This window comes from Taudactylus pleione, unplaced genomic scaffold (assembly GCF_031769625.1).
Source record: "Taudactylus pleione unplaced genomic scaffold, aTauple2 ptg000038l, whole genome shotgun sequence".
Lineage (NCBI taxonomy): Eukaryota > Metazoa > Chordata > Amphibia > Anura > Myobatrachidae > Taudactylus > Taudactylus pleione.
In genome coordinates this window covers 9,114,144-9,137,443 of record NW_028284440.1, presented here as the reverse complement: position 1 = coordinate 9,137,443, position 23,300 = coordinate 9,114,144, and the positions used below count along the sequence as shown (strand labels likewise).

At 42.9% G+C, this 23,300-nt stretch overlaps 1 protein-coding gene across 5 annotated transcripts in view; it reads left to right on the top strand.

The window, feature by feature from the left end:
* The window catches only part of CAPS2 (calcyphosine 2), a 118,894-nt gene that overhangs the window by 23,490 nt on the left and 72,104 nt on the right, over positions 1 to 23,300 (top strand). For all 5 annotated transcript variants that reach the window (XM_088452475.1, XM_088452472.1, XM_088452474.1 and 2 more), the window contains 6 exons: positions 3,678 to 3,797; positions 4,674 to 4,706; positions 4,786 to 4,959; positions 5,757 to 5,879; positions 9,976 to 10,043; positions 17,581 to 17,694. In XM_088452475.1, coding sequence (XP_088308601.1) covers positions 3,678 to 3,797; positions 4,674 to 4,706; positions 4,786 to 4,959; positions 5,757 to 5,879; positions 9,976 to 10,043; positions 17,581 to 17,694 — 632 coding nt within the window. The remainder of the gene's footprint in view (positions 1 to 3,677; positions 3,798 to 4,673; positions 4,707 to 4,785; positions 4,960 to 5,756; positions 5,880 to 9,975; positions 10,044 to 17,580; positions 17,695 to 23,300) is intronic.

Below are 23,300 nucleotides of genomic sequence, written 5' to 3'. Positions count from 1 at the left end.
TGGTTCCTAAGCCATGGTAATCCCAGGATCACAGGTGCCAACGGACAATGAAACAACAGGAACGTTGTGATTTTGGAATGTAAAGCTCCAGTAAAGAGTCGGATAGGCGGAGAGCGGGAGTTGACTACTCCTTGGGTAATGAGGTTAGCATCCAGGACGACAACAGAGACAGATTGACGTAAGGACTCAAGAACCAAACCTAATGAGTTAAAGAATGAAATGTCCATGAAATTGTCTGCAGAACCACTGTCCAGGAAGGCAGATATGCTTAATTCTTTACCAAGAACTTGGATAACTGAAGGAATGAGGACTGAATTACTGGGAGAGACCTATGCAAAGCCTAGATGTAACTCTCCCTGAACATCTAGACTTTGCCTTTTCCCGACTTGATTGGGCAAGCATATGCAGGTTGTCCTTTACCACCATAGTAAAGACATAACCCCAGTGATCGCCTTCTTTGCTTTTCCTCGGAAGAAAGACGGAAGACCCCTAGCTGCATGGGCTCTTCTTGTTCAGAAGGAGTCACCCAAACTGGAGATCGTGGAGAGAGGACAGGCAATTCTTTCTCCAGTCAACGCTCCCGGAATCGACAGTCAACTACAATGGCCAGATGCATTAAAGCGTCCAGATTTTCAGGAGCAGGGTACTGAACAAGTATGTCTTTAATTTGATCAGAAAGGCCCAGATGAAATTGCGGGTGGAAAGAGGATGCGCTCCGTAGTCAATCAACTGACCACTTGCGAAACTCTGTGCAATAATCCTCCGCTGCTTTTTACCCTTGTCTTAAAGATCGAAGACTAGCTTTGGCCATGGCTGCACTGTTTGGGTCATCATATAAAAGACCAATGGCAGACAAAAAAGATTCTACAGAAAGGAATGCTGCATGAGTAGAAGGAAGTCCAAATGCCCAGGTTTGATGATCACCTTGGAGCAAAAACAATTTGCAACTCTCCCTGAAGTTCAAGAAATCCTTACGACTCCCGGAGAAACGATCCAGAAGGTTTAATTTAGGCTCTTGAGCTGAGGTCAGAACTGAAGAAACATGAGTGTCCTCAACCCAAAGTAACAGTTCTTGGACCTTTTTGGGTTAAGGCTTGAAATTCTGCAACTAGAATTTGGGCTGGATTTTGAGTAGGATCCATGGTCAAGGCAGACTGCTTCAAGTCCTGTAATTGGCCGGCTATAATGTTATGAACCTCTGGGAAGATTCACAGTGAAACCATTATCTGGATTATGAAGCTGAATAAGGTGTAGTGATTTGATTGATCAAGAGTCAATTGATAATGAATTGTGAGGACAAGATGGCTCCTAGTGAAATGTGACCTTGTGGGTTGAAATGTACTTGGCAAGTTGCAGTCTTGAGGACTGATATGCAATTGGCTAGTTGCAGCCTCAATAGCTGGTGTGCACTTGGCTAGTTACAGCCTGAATAGCTGGTATGCACTTGGCTAGTTGCAGTCTTGATGACTGGTATGCACTTGGCTAGTTGCAGCCTGAATAGCTGGTATGCACTGAGGGATATCAGGAATCCAATCAGACCAGGGAGGTGGAGACAGAACAGTCAGGTAGGAAGACCTTGTGTAGCAACAGCCCGGTATTCTTGTCTCCTAGCAACGGACCTGAGAAAACCAGCCGAAGCACCATTGTACTGCCCCGCACTAAGTGTCTGACAAATTTGGAGCAGCCAGCATAACCAAATACTCTATCTTCCAATAATCCAGTCAGATGTGATCTGAAGAACTGAGTTTATTATTCGATAGAGGAACTTGCGTGGATGTACACAGATCGATGTGTAGAAACAAGTGTGCACGTGTGTGCGCATGTGTTATGTGATGATATGGTAAAACTGTAAACAAACAATGAAAGCGATTACTATATGTACATGGGAATGCAAGGCAAACATATACATAACATGGGATATGCAAACAACATGAAACATACAGTATGCAAGGTATAGACTGTAGTGTCACATAGTACAGCTAACATTCAGTACATAACTTGCTAAGCAGATCTACAATATGATGGCACAGTTGAAGCTTAGAACTCACAATCGGATACTGTACCAGGTTGAGCATACGTAAGGATGACTATCTGGGACCATGTGAAAAGGAAAATGGCTGCTTACAGCTCCTTTGGCCCAGAATGCATTGCTAGACTGCTATGGAATGTTAAGAAGGACAAAATAGATCAGATTTAAACTGCTGCTGTCCTGACCACTAGGTGGGGCTGCTAATGTGAATTAGTGCAACATAACAAACCCTATGCTGAAGGCATGACAACCAGGGGGTAATGAAAGATAGTAGCTGGGGCAAGCAGGTGCTCTGGGACAGGCAGTACTGGGGGTAGGCTCTAAGGCACACACACACTACTGCAGAGGAGACACACATCTACACATCCCTACCATACAGGGTCACAGCCATAAGCCTACCCGTCTCTCCGGGCACAGATGCAAAGAAGGGGAGTGTAGGCAGGCATGGAGTGTCACGGTGGTTCCACTGCCCATACACAAAGCACACATCATGGGGCAGTGACAGAGAGCAGTGCTTACCTTTGCAGAGGAGAAGGGTGGCTGCACTGCACTGGATGAGTCGCGACAGTCTCTGCTGCATAGGTACATGCTGCTAGCGGCGGCTCCCGGGGTCAGCGCGCCCAGTAGAGGATACAGAGGCACCGCTGGAGACTGACCTGAGCTGGAGACCAGCAGATTGGCGCACTGCGCTGGCGGGCTCAGGGAGGGGGAGGAAGACACTTCAGGCTGCGATTGGCTGAAGAGACAAAGTCAGTGATTGGCTGGGGAAACAGGTAGCAAGTGATTGACTGGAGGTGCTGCTGCTGCTTCTTCTGGGGAGTGTGCGGAGCCTGGCAGTCCTGGTGTCTGGCTGGTCGGGGACTAGATAAGGAAACTCCGCCGGCGGCTATTGGTTGTGAGGACGCAGCCGGCGACGATTGGCTGCACACAGCACGTCCTGCGGGACCCACTTAGTTTTAAAAATTGGGTCCTCAACAGCCTGTAGTGCGTATTTTTCGATCCCTCATAGATATACATATATCATCTAAGTCTCCCGGGGGGGGGGGGGGTGCCTAACCTTAACCCTCCCTTTCCCTAGCCCTAACTCTCCCGGGGGGGTTCCCAACCATAAGTCCCCCCGGGAGCCCTGAAACCTAACTCCACCCCCCCGCGCGGCTGTCCACGTCCGGCTTACCTTCGTTCAGTATGTCGGGATCTCGACGCCTGTCATTAGTACCCTGCTGGGATTTGACAGTCAGGAAGCCGGGGACCGTTGGCTTCCTGACTGCCTCCCTACTAATATTAGTAGTGTCATTGTGAGGGATTCAGATGTTTTCGCCGATCAGAAACAGCCACCGATCGTTATCATTATCAGTTTGCACTTTACACCAGTGGTTGAGCACTCACAAGGGATCCGCCGTCCGTATGTGTTTTTTCTTGTGGTCAGTAAGTTGCGCACATTTGCATGCCCCCCCCCAACCTTCATTCCACCTTTCTAAGTGCAAGAACAAAATGCTCCCCGGTTGCTATATAGACGGATGTATAGGAATGTTTAGTGTGCCTGCGCAATTGAAAAATATGCTGTTTACCTTTAAAAAATGTAAATTGTATTTAATTTCAAATATTATAGTTGTTATCAATTAAATATGCTTATGGTTATCTCCTTCAGGACACTTTCATACCTTTGAGTAAAAGTTACCCGAGGTTTGGTCCTCCAGATTCCTCGTCAACTGTTAGTTGGGGTACGCCACTCCACACTCCATATGCTCAACATTACCAGCAACAACAGGTATGCAAATTTGACGTAATGTATTGTGTCATGTAAATTTGCCGCTATATACAGTAGGTTATTTGTGTTTTGTATATCAGTAGGATAACCCTTGCAATAAGCTAGGGTACCATCTAAATTTACATTTAGAATACGTTTCAACCTCTCAAATTTCAGAAAGTAATATTTAATATTCATGCATGTATTTTACTAATGCATAAAAAGAAAGCATCACCGATGTTAATAAGGTCATTTTATTCACTCAACTGCACAGTTTTATTCATTTGGGCGAATACAATCCCCGGGCTAATATTTTAAAAACGTCTTCTGTTTGGATTCTATTTGGATTGTGTGACACCAGGAGACAGGGAGCCTGTAGTTGTGGGAGTGATGCGTAGACGTTTTTTCCTTTCATATTACTTTTTACTGTCATTAGGTGGTGTAGTAACAATGGGAGGTTAGGGTTAGGCACCCCTAAGGGAGGGTTAGGGGGGGGAGAGGGAAGGGTTAGCATACTTACCGGCGTCGGGATCTTCACCTGTCAGCTTCTCTCTTGAGCCGCCGGTATTTCAATCCCATTCCGTTTTATGTCCTTTTCCTGTTGATAAGTACAAGGATTCCCCTCTCATAAATTGTAGTTTTGTCTTAAATTTACACCAGTCCGTTTCCTAATATGCTGCACTATACGTGAGCGGTCTCCGTTTTGTCTTCTCTTTGGGTTGCTGACTACAGGTCTTGGAAGCTATGTGTAACAAGCTTGGTTGATTTGACAATTTCACTTATAGGTTTAAACTTCAACTATTGGTTTAAACTCTTGTTTGACACTACATTACATTGCACAGTGCTATACTGACTTGCTTCTACTGTTTTTTGTTTTTGCTTTCAATGATACTGTAGACTATAACAAAACCGAAATCAGTCAAGACAGAGGTAAGATGATCTGAAAAGAAAATATTTTATATGCTGTGTGATCATGGAAAGGGTGCACTAATTCTTTTGTTTTCTGCAGTTTTCTATAGCACAGTTGAATACCGTTCCTGAGAATTTACCTCCACCATCAGACAGATTCCAGTTGAAGTATCAGCAATATGAAGAGGAAATGAAGAATAGCTACAAGCAGTATTCCATGAGAGGGAACAGTAAAGATACACAGCGTTCTGCAAGACAGAGTGGTACACAAGAGGTAATGATACATTTGTAATGTCAGTGGTATTGAAGCAGATCAGTCACCAGGCCCTATGATGTTATGTTTTTGCTTTACTGCTCAGTTCCAAAAAATAAAGTAACATCATTCTGTCACCAAGTCCTTCTTAAATTACTTATTGAACAAGGAATTGTTTTCATGGACCATTTGTGGCCCCAGTTAGGCCCCCTCAGCAGCAAGAGGAGATGCATATGAGTCTGCATTGCTTGTTGTTGTATACCCTTGGCTCAGAACAAGCGCAGTGCGAAAACATGCAAGTCATCCGTAAAAACGACATGCGTTCAACTGTGCTCCGACCCAATACCCCCAAGATGGTTTATAGACTGATATTGGCATAAATATACTCTTTCTAAAACATTTCATCCTAACATCTCTGCCTGTCACTCCAGTAAATGAATGTCCTAAAATAGCTTCATGCTGCATAAATAAATTACTTATTTTCACCAGCAAGCTGTCATTTTACACCCACAAGTTGCATTGCGTAACGAAAATTGCAGTTTTACATATAATTGTACTGTGCATTTTTAGCAAGATCTGTGTATTGTAATTAATGAAGACACATTTATTACAATAATTTATTTTCACCACATTTTTATCACTGATCTATACTGAAAAAGACACCCTAGTCAGATGCTGCCTGTCATGTAGCTTGAGCAGTCTTCGGCTGCTGGAGACCCCTATGACCATTATTGCCTTATTATGAAATTGCATAACTGAATCCAATTCATCAGAAAATTGATTTGTTGGTTGAACTTTTGCTCTGCTGCTGTCAACAGGATGGAACGACTAAGGATGAAAGTTTTGCTGTCACAACACTGCTGGACGATGAAATCTATCCTCAGCAGTGCTACACAATGAAGCCACACACAGCACATCAAAGCTTAAAGAAATTGGAAGCTGTAAGTTTTATAACCCAAACATGTACCGTTATGTTCTGTTTGGGGAGCTATATATCATGCAACATAAACCAAACACAGTACAGTATATTTAGGTGTTATAGGGGTATATGTAGTACCTTGCAAGATGCAGGTAGGAGCGCAAATCTGGCGATTCTAGCCATAAGTAACAATCATGGAAAAGGCAAAGCCAATTTTGTTTTGCCTTTTCAGTGATTGCTGCTATGAAAATACTGGCAGACTCACCAGAATCTAGCCACTGCCTGCATCTTGCAGGCTACTACATAAACTCCATAGTTCACATATTCAACATAAACTATAATAATTGATAATAATTTACATATTCAGCATAAACTTATAAATATATGGTTTGTCATAGATTTAGCTGATGTGGGCCCTTACAGAGTTTTTGTATTTCAGATGTTAATATAAGTAAAATACAGTATATAGACAAACCTGTTCATAAGAGCACTTTTGTCATGTTCATCAAGTCTACACAAAGTTAAATAACTTTAAATGCTTGCAGTGGCTATATCTTCCCAACAAAAGCCATTTATGTATCGAGGGAAAAATCTAAAGTATTACTGAGCTGAATAATATTCAAGATATAATAGGAAATTTAATACAGATGTGTCCACATACATCTATCCTCAATGCACTATAAGTCGCGTCACACATAATGCGTGAGGGCCATGCCACTGGTAGTGCCAAGCATCTTTTTGTGCGACTTTTTCCATTAAAATGTGTCTTATTCGCAAAGTGATGATAATAGGACTCGCAAGTTATATCTGCGTGCAAAATGCTACGTTACAGTGTCAGCGGCTGTGAAAAAGTAACATAGCGTTTCACATTCAGATACACAGTTGCACACAGAATATAGATATGACGTATATAGTATTTTATTCCTTTTAATGCATAAATTGAGGTATAGAGAACAAACCATACAGAAAATTAGTTGCACTAATACAATTTATTAATAATTATAATGGAGTTCAATATGCTCTAACTGCCCAGAGTGTCTTACTAGAGTTCGTGCTCTATGCTAGCACACCGTGTTATTAATGTCCAACTTCAATGTGTACCAACCTGTACATCTGCTGAGAGACAACTTAGCAGTCAAGTTCCATATCAGAATGATGATAACATTGATGATTGGCTGACTACCACCACCCCTATTCACATTTAATAGAACACGGTGCAGCTTCACATTAAATGAATTTGAGCAGGGTTAGCAGTCCTTACCATACAGCCTTTCGTACATCTGGTCTGCGTCTTGCTTGCTGTTCCTGTAATGTGAGTTTGGATGTTAATGGCCTGAAGTTGTGTGGGACATAGAGTGATCACCTTATCTGCACTGCTTTAGCTGTGTTCCAAAATGCAGGGGTTTAATTTTCATTCCTGTAAACATGTTACATTGTGGAATTGTACTGCGCAATGGGTGATTGATGGTGTTGATATGTTGGTTTTCCAACACATTTCTCCGTCTACTGACGAGTTTACAGGGATGACCTGGTCTGGGTACACGTGGACTTTTATGTGCTATTTCCTTATTATGATTGACACATATGCAGGTTTAGCTTTCGGAGTTCACAGTGGATGTGAGATTTCAAAGTTCAGAGCTCCGTGGATGTCGGCACTGAAAGCAATTCATTCAGGGAATGTTGTCCAGACAGGGAGGATTGACAGTGATGTCCCATAATTCAGGTTTTTAGTGCATATTTGGCCTAACATGGGAGCCCATCCAACACTGGGCGCTTTTGATAGATTCCGAGTTGGTGACTTGCACAGAATGACTGGCACCCTTAAGCAAAAGAGCTACCAAAGCATTTTGCAGAGCCATGCAATTCCCTCTGCTTCACATCTAGTGTGTTTATCCTACATCAAGATAATGATCTAACACATATCTCCAGGCTATGTCAGAACTACCTTCTAGAAAAGAGCTAGATGGTAGTTTCCAGTCTTGGAATGGCCAACTTAGTCTGCAGATTTAAACCCCATCAAGCTGGTTTCTCGGTTATATGTTCAAAAGGTGGCTACTTTTAAAAATGTAGATAAAGTTTTGTTAAATTATTCTATAATTTTTATTTTAATCTCAAGCTGTTTGTTTGTTCTTATATTTAATTTCAGAGTACATTGAGACAGTAAACTGGACACACTTTTGACCAGTGTGTTAACGGTTTACTTTTTGCATACACTCATGCTCCCCTGCCATTTATTAATGTTTTTGAGAGCGCTACCTCAAAATTATACATTCATTTAAAGCACTAAATTACATAGCATTTTATTTGAGAAGGAAAATGTCAAGATTACATTGATAATATTTGGAATCGCGTGCAGTGAAATAACATGATTACTGCTATTGGCTTGAGAAACTACCTTTTAAAGAGCCAATAAAGACATAGCGTTCCCGCTAGGCTGTTTTAGCGGGGCGTCGCACCCTGCCCAATTTCAAAAGGGCAGAGCACGCCTTGCCCTTTTGGCGGCACCCCGCTAAAACAACATGGCGGCACGCATTGTCCCATGGGTGGGAAAAATAGCGGTGCAGCGATCACCACCGGTGAATAGATGCCATGCGCATGTCATCTATTCACAGAGAGGGGAGAGCTTGGGTGCAGCCTGGCATGTCCGGAAGTGGCGGGCACACCCCCAAGAGTGATGAAAAGGTGGCGTATCTTAAATACATGCCCATTTTCTCATTGCTACACCCCTTTTTGGACGTGCGCACGCTGGAGTGCCCATTCTAGGTCCAGAGTGAACACTAAAACAAATGTCACATTTAATTTGAATCAAAAGTTATGTAGAAATAAATCAGTGTATGAATACATTGGGAGGAATTGAATTAGCCAAGAGTGGGGCGAATCGCCATTGCAACGGTGTGGAAACGACGGCAACAGCCTCACTCCCTCTCGCGACCGGACTTACACTTTTTTGTACGCAATCCTATGGGGCTGTGAACAAAAGCCATGAGTCCGGAGCTACCATATGTGTGGCATATAGCCAAACCTACTCGCCCTGCAACGGGACTCGCTGCTAATTGAATTTTCCTATTGTGTTTGCACCCCTTCACTATAATTACCTTTCCATTGCAGAAATCACAGGGAAAATGCCACAGCCCATCTGAGAGGATGGCTTACTGTCCCGGGAGAACTCACATGGACATTCTGAGAGACTAGGCTGAGAGTTTTAATACATTTTGTCAAGATTAGGCTTCTTTACAATGACTAACGCTGGTATCCGGATGACAGGTCAACAGTAAGGTCAACACTGTATAGGTCGATTGGTACAAAAGGTCGACAAGGACAAATGGTCGACACACCAATGGTCGACACAAAAAATGATTGACACATGCTTTGTTTTGTTTTTTTCAACATTCTTAGGGTTAGGCTACAGTTAGATTTCGGCGCTAGGGGGGAGGGATAGGATTAGGCACCAGGGGGGAGCCTTAGTGTTAGGTGCTAGGGGAAGGGTTAGGATTAGGCTTTAAATAAAAAAGTCGACCATATATGTGTCGAACTTTTGTACCTGTCGAACTTTTGACCCTGTCGACCTATTTAATGTCAACTATTTGGTGTCGACCTACTGTATACATTGTCTACCTAATAGCTGTCGATCTGTTTTACCACACCCAGGCAGCCTTGCTTTGCTGTTCTCGTAACTACTTTAGTGCAGATAACTATTCTTTGCCCATATTGACTTAGAAATTGTCTGCAGCATAAACATCATAAGGGTTTTGTTTATTGCTGGAAGGTGTAATAACAGACAGTACAGCTTAGTTGTGCTTAGTGTACATGTTTTGTGCAATGTGCTGGAGATGTTCAAGTGCTGAAGGGATTTACTGTTTTTCTCTTTTTTTATACTGTGTGATTTTGAGTTTAATTGGAGATGTAGCTGCTATTTCTGACGCTTTAGGATATGCCTGGATTTTTAGCTCAGAATGAGTTTCTGTCAGGATGATCAGAAGCAAAATGCTTTCTGTAGAATAGCAGGATGAAATCCTCTTGTCACTTATAAATCAACACCATACTGTGATGCGAATCAACTTTATAATCATATTTTCTGCTAATATTTTCTGTTTTCATTCACATGGCTATTGTTGTAGGAGGACCTGGCTGCAGAGAGAAGAAAGCAAGCTGTTGTAGAACAAGTTATGATAGACCATCTCTCTAGGTATGTTTTAATATAAGTTGTTGTAAGCCTACTTCATAGTCTGCCTGGCAGCAAAGTATTAATTTGAAATATCTACCAAATGAATGATGAGATTTTATTTATATATGTATTTATTTTTTACCTATTGATGATCAATTATACAAAAATTTGCAGTTTTCTATCTTGTATTTTATTTCCTGTATCTTCCTTATATTGTAAGATTTATATAGTGTTTTCTTTTATATTACTGTATTGTTAATTTGTTTTCCTGACTGTACAGTACTGCAGGTCATGTTTGTGTTATTTACAGAGAAGTTAGTAATAATTCACACTTTTACGTACAAGGGGCTTCAAAACCAACAAACTTCTTTTAACATTTCTTTATAGTTTCTTCAAATGCCAACACACATCTATCCTGGCGTGCTAGTATACTGTATGAACATAGCTGTTAGCTATTGGACTACATTTACAGTGTAATAAAGTTAATAAAAATGAATCATGACATGGTTGCAAACTGAATGGCCTAAGCCAGTGGTTTCCAAACTTTCTCGCTTCATGGTGCCCTTAGACCTTCATGCAGTTTGTCACCTCAAGGCCAAAGAGAAGATTCACTTAACAGTGACATGAGTCATCTGGCAGGAAAACATCGCTTGAGCAATGATATAGTAATAGGATAATGGCAAAGGCCATATTTGTGTGCTTTTGTCACAGTTAATATTGTAGAATTATTTATACTATACTGAGATTAAACCCTCTTCCATTCACATATCTAAAAGGTTAGTGTGACAGGATCTAGTTTATCATGCAGTAGTCTGTGGGCTGAAGGTCAGTAAGTCAATGTGAGAGGGAGCCAGTGTTTTATTATACCATAAAAACATTACTTGAGAACGTGCAGAGACAGACAGCACAGAGTAATTTGTTGGCTTCCTACTTGTAGCTATGGAAATAAGGTGGCTTCTGTTTTTCTAAACTCCCAATCAGACCTGGAACTCATGCTCTGCAGCGCCTGGGGAACCTTCCATCATGGCCGGCCACCTAGAATGGCCCACTGCCAGGGAGAGCCTGCTTGGCACAAACAACAGGTCACAGGTGACGGGATGTTGACTGCGAGGTCCAAAGGGGAATGAGTGCTTCTGGAGCAGTGATCGGAGTAGCTGTTGAATACATATAGTGCAGAGGTAGCCTGTATAAATGGCCATGCTGTCTCTCTGTGGTTAACAAGCAGTGCCCGGCACAGCCTACAACCATGCATTCCCAAATAATTTGATTTGGAAATGGACCACCCATGTGAGTGTGCTGCGGTGCCCCTGGGAGACGCAGCGCATAGTTTGGTAAATACTGGCCTAAGCAGTTCTAATTTGTTTTAAGGGAATCTGAAAGCTAGCAAAGTACTTATAACTATATTATTGTATCTGTTTTGTCAGTTCTGGTCTGTCCATGAGTAAGGAAAAAGATACCTGAAATACAAGCTCCCTTTCATAACCGTTACTAATAACATTTAAACATGTGCGTTTACAAGTCCATATTATTTAACAGAACTTGTGATATTTGACAGCTTATTTACATTTGTTATGCAGCTGAGTGCAAGCTATTATTTTATAGTTAAAGTCAGGAAGTCTGCCTTGTATAGGTCATTTCCATCCCTGTTTAAGTGAACTACCTTTATTAATCATTTTAACAATAGGCACCTATTAAAAGCACTTTCTGACATGTTTGATTATGATTAGCTGTGTCACATATAATGTAAAATTTGTAACATGCATTTGCGCCTGAGACAGCTCTGTTATTTGCTGGTGGTCAGGGACAGCTTTAAACTGATTGATGATTTTATCATCATTCCCCGAGGTGGGGCGTTTTTTTTCCTGCTGTATTACAGAGGATTTTGCAGTTTTATTTATATCTAAAATCAAATAAATTTGCAAATAAAATACATGGTTAAAAACATGGGCACAAGTGTGATGAAAGTGTATGTGACATTTTCTACTGCTACCAACTGGCACGTATCTTGAGATAGTTGCCCCTGTTTTAATGAATGCAAGTTACGCCTGTGATTTAGAGCTCAGTTCTGTCCAGTTCTTCATCTGCGCATTACGTCAATCGTTGGCTTATATGACTCTAAATAGTACAGAATCCATGGGCTCAACCTACTGCCCAGAAGACGCTGCAGCCAAACAACGCATGATCCGCTGTGTTTACCACAGGATAAACGTCTCTTTTAAGCATCATAATAACTGATTTCTACGGTTAGAGAGAAAGTATAATACCAGCAGTGTGAGTAGGACACACACTATATTGGCTACAGCATTAGCTTAATAATTTCATAAGGAAACAAGGAATGAAAATAACTTGGCTATTGCTTTTTTATTAAAGCCAATAAAGAATACAATTAAACAAAAGATGAGTATTGACACTATTGCTTGATGAATCTTACTTTATATGAAGTAGTAATATTGTCCGAATTTTTACATTGATTAATAAAATGAATAAAACAAAATTTTAGTCAGTATTATGTAATTTGTAAAGTGTAGCTTAGTTAAACCGATCTACATCTATTTAGTGGCATCACAAGGGGGGGTGCGGGCCACACCCGGGTGTCACCCGATGCCTCCTCAGTGACAGGAGACGGGTGCTGCACTGTAGCATTACATGCAGCACTCGGCTCCTGACACAGTGAGAGAGCCAGCACTGCACACAGACTAGTCCCCAGGACCAGTCCCATCTCCAGGACCCCCGGACTGACTACAACGTGGTTTCGGATCACAACCCCACACCCCCTGCCCGCGAGGCCATGCTCCCTCACCATGAGGAGGGACGCCAATTTAATCACCCACTTAAAACTATGAGTTACATTATGCACTGTTATATTGCAACCTATCTTATTATTAAATAAATTATAACAACTTTGAGGGAAGATGCTGGTTAAATAGTTTGCTATCTCAGCTACTTGGAAAAGATACATACTAATGTAAATATTTTATTTTTCTGTGGAAAATAAAACGTTTAGAAAAAAACAATATTACAAGCCCTTATATATTATAGGCACAGTAAATATACAGTATAAAGCTGATGTGTACGATTTCCCTTGAAACTCTCCCCGGCAGTTCTCCACACGAGCTGCACACAATTTGGTGTCCAATCTTCATACTATCTCTCCTGCATCCAGACTTTCACAGTGCATCGCCTCCTAGATTGTCAGATCTGCCCTACTGCACGGCAGATCTGACGATGTGATGTGCGACTAGCGGGGACGCGCATCGCATCGTGATCGTGAGTGGGGACTCACAATTTACTCAGGATTTGGCCATATTTTACACAATCTGTAGTTCCAATGTGTCGGAATCGGCTAGATTGGTTAAAATATCGTTATGTGTGTGGCCAGCATTAGAATAATGGAAGTGATACCTTCAGGGGTGGGCAATAAGCGTCCCTTAAGCTGTTGTTGAGCTACACATCCCAGCATGCCTTGCACCAGTTTTAGCATTATAGAATAGAGAAAAGGTGGCCTGCGCTGGACAACCAAATTCAGTCAATGATTAACTGCACCTGCAGCATGCAATTTCCAGGAGATTTGCTACCCCCAAACTAAATAATAAATAACAATCCCTCAAGAATGTATCCAACTAATTGGAAACATTAGTAACATAATGCAGCGCTGGTTACACTAAATATCTATTTAATAACAAATGGACATAAATTGAATCATGCATAAAAATACAGTTTGAACTGATGCTTTCACAGACAGGCCAATTTTGATTTTTTTTTTTTTTTTAATGGCTAAGCATGGAACACTGTGTGTGTAACAACTAAATATACTTTATACCAAGTAGAGGTACTGCTACTGAGAACACTTTACCTCTGCAGGATAGATATTTGTTATAACTATCTAGACAATTACCTAGACAACTCTCTTACGGGACTTTTTTGCAGTTCCCAACAGACTTAAGTCAAAGTATATATATTTTTAGCTTGATATCCATGGGAATATTTACTATATAATGTGATTTGTATTCAGTAATGAAGCAGATTTAAATGATTTTAGAGATATATGTATAATGTATATGTATTTTTATGCATGATTCAAATTATGTCCATTTGTTATTAAATAGATATTTAGTGTATCCAATGTTATTTACTGTAAATAAGACTTTTAAAGAAGACAGTGTTGAGATATTACAAGTAAAAAAATAATCAGAGGAAATAATAGCATACATGAGTGAACATTAGCTTATGAATTGTCAATTACTCTTTATTTAGACCAATATTTAATAGAATTAAATAAAATATATAGTTGTAACATAATGTAATAGATTATATGCAGTAATCATAGATAATGGGGAAGTGGTACATATAGCATCCAGAGAAAGACATGTATGAATTTTCTGGACACATTATGTACCATTCCTACATTTTCAATTATAAGCTGATGTTCACTCTTTTATTATATTCTTTTATTTGTTTTATCTTCCCCACCTACAGCACTGAGTAAATACCCCTTTTTTTAATTGTGTTATCTAAGAGGGAATGGGATTGAAATGCTGGCGGCTGTTAGCCGCTGGATCAAATCCCGGCAACGGATGCCCGACAGGATCAAGATCGCAACAGTACCCTAAGTACCGTAACCTCCCCTGTCCCCCCCCTAACCCTCTCTTAGTGATGCCTATCCCTAACCCCCCCCTTACCACTCCCTAAACCTAACCCTCCCAGGGGGGGGGGGGCCTAACCCTAAAGCTGGGTACACACCTAAAGATTTTCTGTCCAACCAGCCAACTAGTTGATTGGTTGGAATGAAAATCTGGTAAGGTATGAAAGCAAATGACAATCAGTAATTTGCTCCCAAACGCCGGAAAATGGACAAAAAATGTTGTTTGTACAAATTATTTAGATCAAACATTTAACAAAACCTGTCTGATGACCATTTTCATCTGTTTTCCGGCATTTAGGAGCAAATTGCTGATCATCATTTACTCCCATACGTTACCAGATTTTCATTCCAACCAATCAACTAGTTGGATGGTTGGACAGAAAATCTTTAGGTGTGTACCCAGCTTTACCCTCCCTCCTAGGTGGGCCTAACCCTAACCCCGCTAGACTCCCTAATCCTAACCCTCCCCCCCCCCACGGCTAACGCTAAGGGTGCCTGGGACTCCCCTTCATTTGGGATGACATCAGCGGCATTCCGGCGTCGGGAATATGATAGGTGTCTGTATTTTGACGCCTTTCAGAAATCCCTAGCCTAACCCTAACCCCCCCCAGTGCCTAACCCTAACCCCCCCTTACCGCTCACTAAACCTAACGCTCCCGGGGGGGTGCCTAACCCTAACCTCTCCCTATGGGTGCCTAACCCTAATCTCCCCCCAAAACCTAACCCTAACCCCGCTAGGCTCCCTAAACCTAACCCCCCCCCCCACAGCTAACGCTAAGGGTGCCCCGAACTCGCCTTCATTCGGGATGACGTCCTCGGCATTCCGGCATCAGGAATATGATAGGTGTCGGTATTTCAACGCCTTTCATAAATCCCATTAATAAAAATAATACTTTTATTTTATTTCACCATTTACTTTCTAAAATTTCACAGCAGTTTTATTTACATATGTTGTACATTTGTTATTTCTTTTTTAACTAATCTATGTTCTTTGTCAACCAGTTAGATGTATTATGGAGTAATGTGTACAGTACAAGCAGTACTTGTTTTAAGAAAAAAATGTTTCTCTTCTTACTGTATGTTTATAACATAAGCTTATTTTTCTAATAGAACCCAATTTAACTAATTCCAATTTATACCCTTATAACACCAGAATAGGTATTTTTTGAGCTACCTAGAAGTTTATAATTTTGAAAAAATGTATAATGGTCCTTTGTGCCAGATCATACAGCTTTTACTAAGTTATTTATGTAGTGCATACATTATCTGCAGCGTTTAACAGAGAATATTTAGTCATTCACATCCCTACCTCAGTGGAGCTTACAATCTATGGCCCTCATTCAGAGCCGTACGCTCTGAGCAGAGCGCACGCTCTGCATGAGGGCCGGGCTCCATTTTCATGGAGCGTCCTCCTGGACGCTCGTATAGCTGTGGGTCACCACCCACAGGCTATACGAGAGTGCATTTTGATGGCCGCGATGGTCGTGACCATCGCGACCATCGAAATTGCGAGCCGGAGCCTGCGGTTGAGGTTTTCAACCGCAAGCTCCGGAGTGATTTTGGCTCTATCAGAGCCAAAATCACTCCCACTGACATCACTAGTGATGTCAGTGGGCCGGCTTCTGACGGGAGGCGTTCCCGTGGGAACGCCCCCGTCAGGGAGGCACGCCCACCAAAGGGGGCGTGCTGTCAATCAACATTGACAGCACGCCCCCTTTGATCGGACACAACGAGCGAAGGAAAGTCCTTCGCTCGTCGTGTCTGGCGCATGCGCACGACGGAGCTCCCTCCGTCGTGCGCATGCTCAGTGCAGACCATCGACCCACTTGCGAGCGGACAGCCGCTCGCGAGTGGGTCTGAATCAGGCCCTATATTCCTTACACACATACACCTTACAGGGTCCATTTTTATCAAGAGCCATTTAATTTACCAGTATATATTTTGGATTGTGGGAGGAAACTGGAGTGATCAGGGGAAACCCATGCAAGCACACAGAGAGTATGCAAACTCCACACAGTTATGGCCATGGTGGGAATCAAACTCAAGATCTCACTGCTGTGACCGTTACATCAACCTTGCTGATTTAAGAGCATAAAGAGAATGTGACAGTAATGCATAAATACAATGTGTGTATCCACAAACTTAAATACTGTAATTTTACTTAATGTATATGAATTTATATTTCTACTATTGTTTATGCAAATACATAGATACAGTTCAGTAGGGAGCAGATCTTTGGTATTAAGGTGCCCATACACGGTGCGATAAATCAGCTGATCCGACGGATTGGTATGATTTGGCTGCTCTATTGTACCGTGTATGGGCAGGATATCGGATAGTGCGTGCACCCATGGGGTCGTACATCGCACCCACAGATCTTACTGCAGGTTCAGTCGATGTGGGGATGCAATGTGCGATCCTATGCTGGTGGAGGAGGGGGGAGCCGGCATATCGGGCGGTCGGCCACCCGATCGCACCGTTTGTGGGGACCGCCCGATATGTCGGACGTCAGATCCCCCATCGCGTCGCATATCGCACCATGTATGGCCGTCTTTAGTTGCGTTATTACGAGGGCCTTTAAGATAAATGGTTGAGGTGATAGTTTTTACTAACTATTACATGCCTAGCTGTTGCAAAACTAGTAGTACCATGTTACCTTTTATATTATCCAATGCACAACAAGGGAAAATAGTTAATTGTCCATCCAAAAATCACATTATGAAGATTAATGAGCTAGTGACGTTAGCAAGCAATTATACCAGATAGTGGAAAATTTCCTATTTTTGTAAACCTTGTTTATTCAGTTAATAGGTTGATCATATTTAATGTCTTTTTTAATTACTATAATTTCAAAGTCAGCATTTTGCTTTTCATGCTGAAAGTACACATTGTGTTGTTGTTTTTTTTATTTCCTAGGGCTGTTATTAGTGATCCAGAACAAAATGTAGCCACATCCATTGTGAGTAATTCACAGCGAGACCCAACATCTGCCCCTCTCCGCTTCAAGAAGAGAACCTTACATGAGACCAAGTAGTTATACATTGCATTTATTATTTGTAATTAACTTGGTAGCAAACTATAACATTCAGTGTGTATTAAGGAAATCATTGATTTCCCTTTTGTATTAAATGATTGATTGTTTGCTGTAATACAGGAGAACATTTCCACACTATTCACTTAACAATTCACAAAAAGTTTTAAGTTTCATTATGTGCATCTCAGTATTTATATGCTATTGACAGTTATTTATTTGTGTTGCCTTTGGATAGGACACAGATCACCTCCTATAGTTACAGTTGTATTCAATTCAGAGGGCAGAGCATATCTGTGTAATATCCAAAGACAAAGGTAGTAAGTAATTTCTGGATTGTATAAAAACCTTACAGATAAAGCAACTTAACAAACCAATAAAATAAAGCAGCATTTAAAAGCAAGGTATATAGTTAAAATTAAATGAGGGAATGTTGGAGCCAATATATTAGTCACCCGAAGATGAAATCTCCCTTTAAAGTATAGTGGCAGTAAATACTAATTTCAACTGTTATGTAGACATATCATGAGGTTTTCCACAGTGCAAACTTTGGCCCTGATTCAGAGCCGGACGCTCTTTTAGAGCGCTCGCTCCGAATCAGAGCGGCTTTTTTTTTTTGGAGCCGGCCTCCTGGCCGCTCGCTAAGCTGTGGGTGACCACCCACAGCTTTTGCGAGCGGCCAGGTGATGGTCGCGATGGTCGTGGCCATCGGGCTTGCAACGAGACCCTTTTGGTAGGGTCTTGTCTGCCGCAAGCCCCAGTGAGCTTCCGGCTCTAGTAGAGCCGGAAGCTCACTACTGACTACTGACTACTCGTGATGTCAGTAGGGCCACCCCCGAACGGCAAGCGTTCCTTTGGGAACCTCCGTTTGGTCAGCCACCCCCCTCCCCCATCCCCGACCCGCCTACCAAACGGGGCGAGCTGTCGATCAATATCGCCCCTTTTGGATGCGAGCGCCGGAACAAGTGATTTCTCTCTCGCTCCGGGGCTCGCGCAGTGCGCACGCTTGCGAGCGGGTCTGAATAAGGCCCTTTGTGACCAAACTATTATTCAGGACATTAAGCTGCAGACCAAATGCTTAAATCACTAAGCTCTTATTTTACAGATATTGGGCCTGAGTCAGACACAGTGACTGTTTTTGTTTGAAGCCGCAAAAGACATATTTGCTTCCTTATGCTAATGCGAGATTCCGTACAGCTAATGCGATAATCCGTGTGTCTTCAAGCAGAAGCCGGAACCGCCCACTGATTTTACGCCTACCTCTGTAATAGTTGCCATTAGTATCGGCACTTGCACCATCCCCATGCTAGATGCAAGAGATCTGTGACAAACAGGCTTCCATTCTCCGTACGCATTACTCAGAATCGCAGAGCGGTTTAGCCACACTCCCACGAGACAGATCTGGTGAATTCTTATATGTTCATGACTGAACATTTGTGTTTTTTTTTTTCTAGACCTGTGCTTTCTGCAAATATATTGGCTTTTTTCACTATATTGATGACCTCTTTATACTATGGACAGGGGATGAAGAGTATTTAAATTGCTCATTTAAATCCATAATGCTGAGGATAGTCCCATTAAATTCACCTATTTAGTTGATTCCCTCGCCGTTAATTTTTTGGAAGTGTGTATTACCAAAGACGGGCCAACACTTAAGACAACTCTTTTATTATATTAACCTAAATGCAGCTGGGGCCTAGTGGAACTCATTCAAATAGAAACATTAAATGTATAGATGTTTAATACATACAGTGGGCAGCTAAGATTCCAAGAAAGTTAATATTTCTTCTCTTTCTGTATTCAAACAAATCCCTAAATTAACATTACTGGGCGACGGATGCACCACTAACCACACTGTATTACATTACATTGTGGTCTGGCTGGACAAATTTTTAATCTGTGGCATTTATCCTCTGGTATAAAATCCTGTTTTTCTTATAGATTGTAAATTCCAAGTGGGCTCTCTTACGTCATTATACCCAGCCTTATTTTATTCCTTTCTTTGCAGCCAGTTGTAAAGTACTCTGTATGCTGGTGCTGCATAAATCATTATTTATTTCACTAAGTATATGGTGAACACAGCTAACTTCACCACCGCACGTTAAACAGTCGTCCATTTGATCCCTTAGGAAAATTTGTGTATGACCTGTTTGGGATATTTAAAGGCTGAATCTTGTGTGTGCACGTCCTTGATAAACTGTTTTTTTCTTAGAATTTTTCCCTTTCTGTTCTGTTCTTTCTGTATTAGCAGTGTTTCCTGATTCTTCTTACCTATGCTTGTTGTAATGTCTCTGGCTATGTCTTCTGCACCATTCTTCAAATATATAAACAGGTAGTTTCTCTCTTTTCTTATCTTTTTCGCTGTTATTTTTCAATACTTTTTTTCACTATTTTCTTTTTTGCTAGATATCTATTCCTTTATACACCTTACGCACATTTAACTTTCGATTAACTACATTTGAAAGCCTGCTGAGCACAATTAAAAATTACCTCTCATCAAGTTTTGGATACCCATTTTAAGTTTCCACTTTATTCAAATAAGAGGGTGTTCTACTGTGGGCTCATATTCCTTGGAGAGCGCTTATAAGTAGCCCGATTTGGCCCCCAAGCAGGGGTTAGAGTGGGCCAGAATGGGGCAAGATTGCTTTCCATCAGTTCTATTTGGAGACGGAACCAGTTCCGCCTCCTCCAGCCCACCTTACCTGGTCAGTCAGCCCTGCGCCGCAGGGAGTTGATGGGCGGCCGCTGAGATTTTGTTACCAGTGGATGCCCGGCTCCTTCCCTTCAGCGACAGCTGGAGGTTGGAGTTCACTCCTGAGTCTGGCTTCTGGCTCCCACAGTGGGCACTATGGTACAGATGTCATGACGTCTCTCCCATCGTTCAAAGGAGCAGCCAGTCGGATGGCAGCGGATGCAGGAGTGGGGCTTAATGTAAGTATTGTGTGTTACTTTTGTTTTTGTAAGGAGCACTACTACTGGGGGCACTACTACTGAGGGAATTACTACTGGGGGCACTACTAATGGTGGCATTACCACTTTGGGCACTAATAATGGCCTTACCACTGGGGCACTACTAATTGGGGCACCACTCGGAGCACTGCATAAGGGGCACCACTCCTGGGGGCTCTGCATAAGGGGAACCACCGCTGTGGGCTCTGCATAAGGAGCACAACCAATGTGTGCACTGCATAAGGGGCACCACTACTGGTGGCACTGCATAAGGGGCACCACTGCAGTGAGCATTGCATAATGGGCACTACTGCTGTGGGCATTATGTGTAATGGGCACTACTGCTGTGAGAATTATCTGTATTAGGGGCACAACTACTGTGGGCATTGTGTATAAGGGACACTAATGTGGGCATTGTGTAAAAGGGGCACTACTGTGCATGATAACATGAATAAGGGACACTACTATGTGGTGTAATGTTAATCAGGGGCACTATGTCCGGTGTATTGTGAATAAGATTGTGCAACTGTGTGGCGTAATTTGAATCGGGGATACTATTGTGTGACAATGCCCCTTTCTTTACAGACCACGCCCCTTTTGTGGCCTACGACGCGCGCTGTCCCTTTATTAAGATAGCGCAGAGGATAGGGGGGGATGAGTTCCACCACATCTCTAGGACCACTTTAAGCACTGCTCCCAAGTCTAGCTGTTTTACACAGTATGCTCTCTCCTGCAAAGGGCGGCTTATAAGGGTAGGGGGCCCATGTGCAGTGTCCAAGTGCCACCTCCACCTCTCGCTGGCACATATGCAGTGTGGATTCTGGCACATTGCTAGTGTCTATCGTGCATGTGCATATCATCGGGAAAATGGTGGCGGTGTCATTTTCCCAGGGAAATCTTTGGAGTCAAAGGAGCTGTCGCAGAAGGTGAGTTTTGCATTGCTACTTTATACAGCTCCTCCTCTGCTGACCAGGCAGAAGAGCAGTAATGTACACGTAAGCCACATGGGAGATCTCACATAGCAAACTGGAGCAGTGCTGGGAGCAGAGAGGGTGGTAAGGAGAAGGCAGCATGTGGGACAGTGCTGGCACAGGTAGAAGTTGGGGTAGAGTGGGTAAAGATCGAGAGGGAGATGGGTTAGAGCGGGGTAAGGGCAGGCAGTGCTGGGGTTAGGGAGGGGGTAGGTGCAGACAGCGATTGGGACAATGCTGGTCAGGTAGCAGCTTGATAAGAGCTGGGGCAGGCAGCAGTTGGGGTAGAGCTGGGGGTTGAGGCAGGGGGCAGGGAGTGAGATAGAGGGGGAAGGGCGTGTGGCAGTTGGGGGCAAGGAGTGGGTTAGGGACAGGCACTGCTGGGGGTAGGGAGGGGATAAGCATAGATAGCAGCTAGGGCAGTACTGGGGGGTAAGGAAGGGATTAGGGACAGACAGTGCTGGGGATAGGTAGGGGGTATTCTGCTGATATTATGAGTAATACTGTAAATGACAGTCCTGTGGAACCCACTCATTTACTAAAAGTGGGTCCACTGAACCCAATTTTCGCAAAGTTTCAGCTACCCTCCCAACGTCTGCAAGCCAGCCACATTGATTGATTGCAGAGTGTTGGTACGTACACACTAGATGATATTTAGAACGATTTGCCCGATTTTGACGAATCAGAAAGACAGATCATGCAAAATATGTGCAAATCGTCCACTCATGATAACGATGCCAATGTGCGTACCCATCGTATATTCATATCCTGCCAATGCGGGTCGTCCGGCGTATCTTCAGATCTTGCCTGCAGCAGGCAATATCTGCCAATCTCGTACACGACGCACTGGAAATCATTAAGGACGCATGATAGATCGTTAGTCAACTTGGACACTTGGGAAGCTGCCGGGGAGAGTTCAAGGGAAATCATTCACGATAGCACATTGTCTAGTGTGTAGGTACCTTTAGCCTCTGCGGCACTCCCAGCCCCCACTCTGTTTGCATTATTAGCTGAGCCCACACCTAAAGGCACCCCATCCACTATCTGTTTATTAAACACTTTCCTCCAGGTCAGGGAGTGCAGTCACGCGCAGAGTATCACAGTCTTCTTCTCCTCAGCTCCTCGTGTAGCCGCCTGTTTTACGCCAGAGCCGCCTTCACGCCAGGTGCCAGGTCCGCCAGCCTTCTATGCTGCTAGGGTACTGGGGCTGCCTTCACGCCGGGTGCCAGGTCCGCCAGCCTTCTGTGCTGCTAGGGTGCTGGGGCCGCCTTCATGCCTGGGTGCCGAGGACGCCTTCCGTGTAAAACTCCTAAGCCGTCTGTCTCTGTAGTGCCGGTCCCGCAGCTGCTGCTTCCAGGAAAGGCGTCAAAGGACTGGCTCCTCCTCCACTTTTATAGTCCTCTCTGCAGCTGACCCAGGGAGACATCAGTCATTTAACCAGTAGCCAATCCCAACAGAGCACGTCCCCAGGGACCCACCCATTTTGAATTTTTTTTGGGGTGACCTATGCGTCTATAGAGCATTTTGCAATCACTAGCCATCTTATAAGAGGTTTCTGGGGACATAGCAGAACTATGCTTCCCAATATCGGACGTTGGGTGGTTCATTTAGAGAAGTGCCATTTTTATGCCGCTCACCATGGAGATATGTGCCTCCACAGGATGTGGCATTGCAACACCTACCAA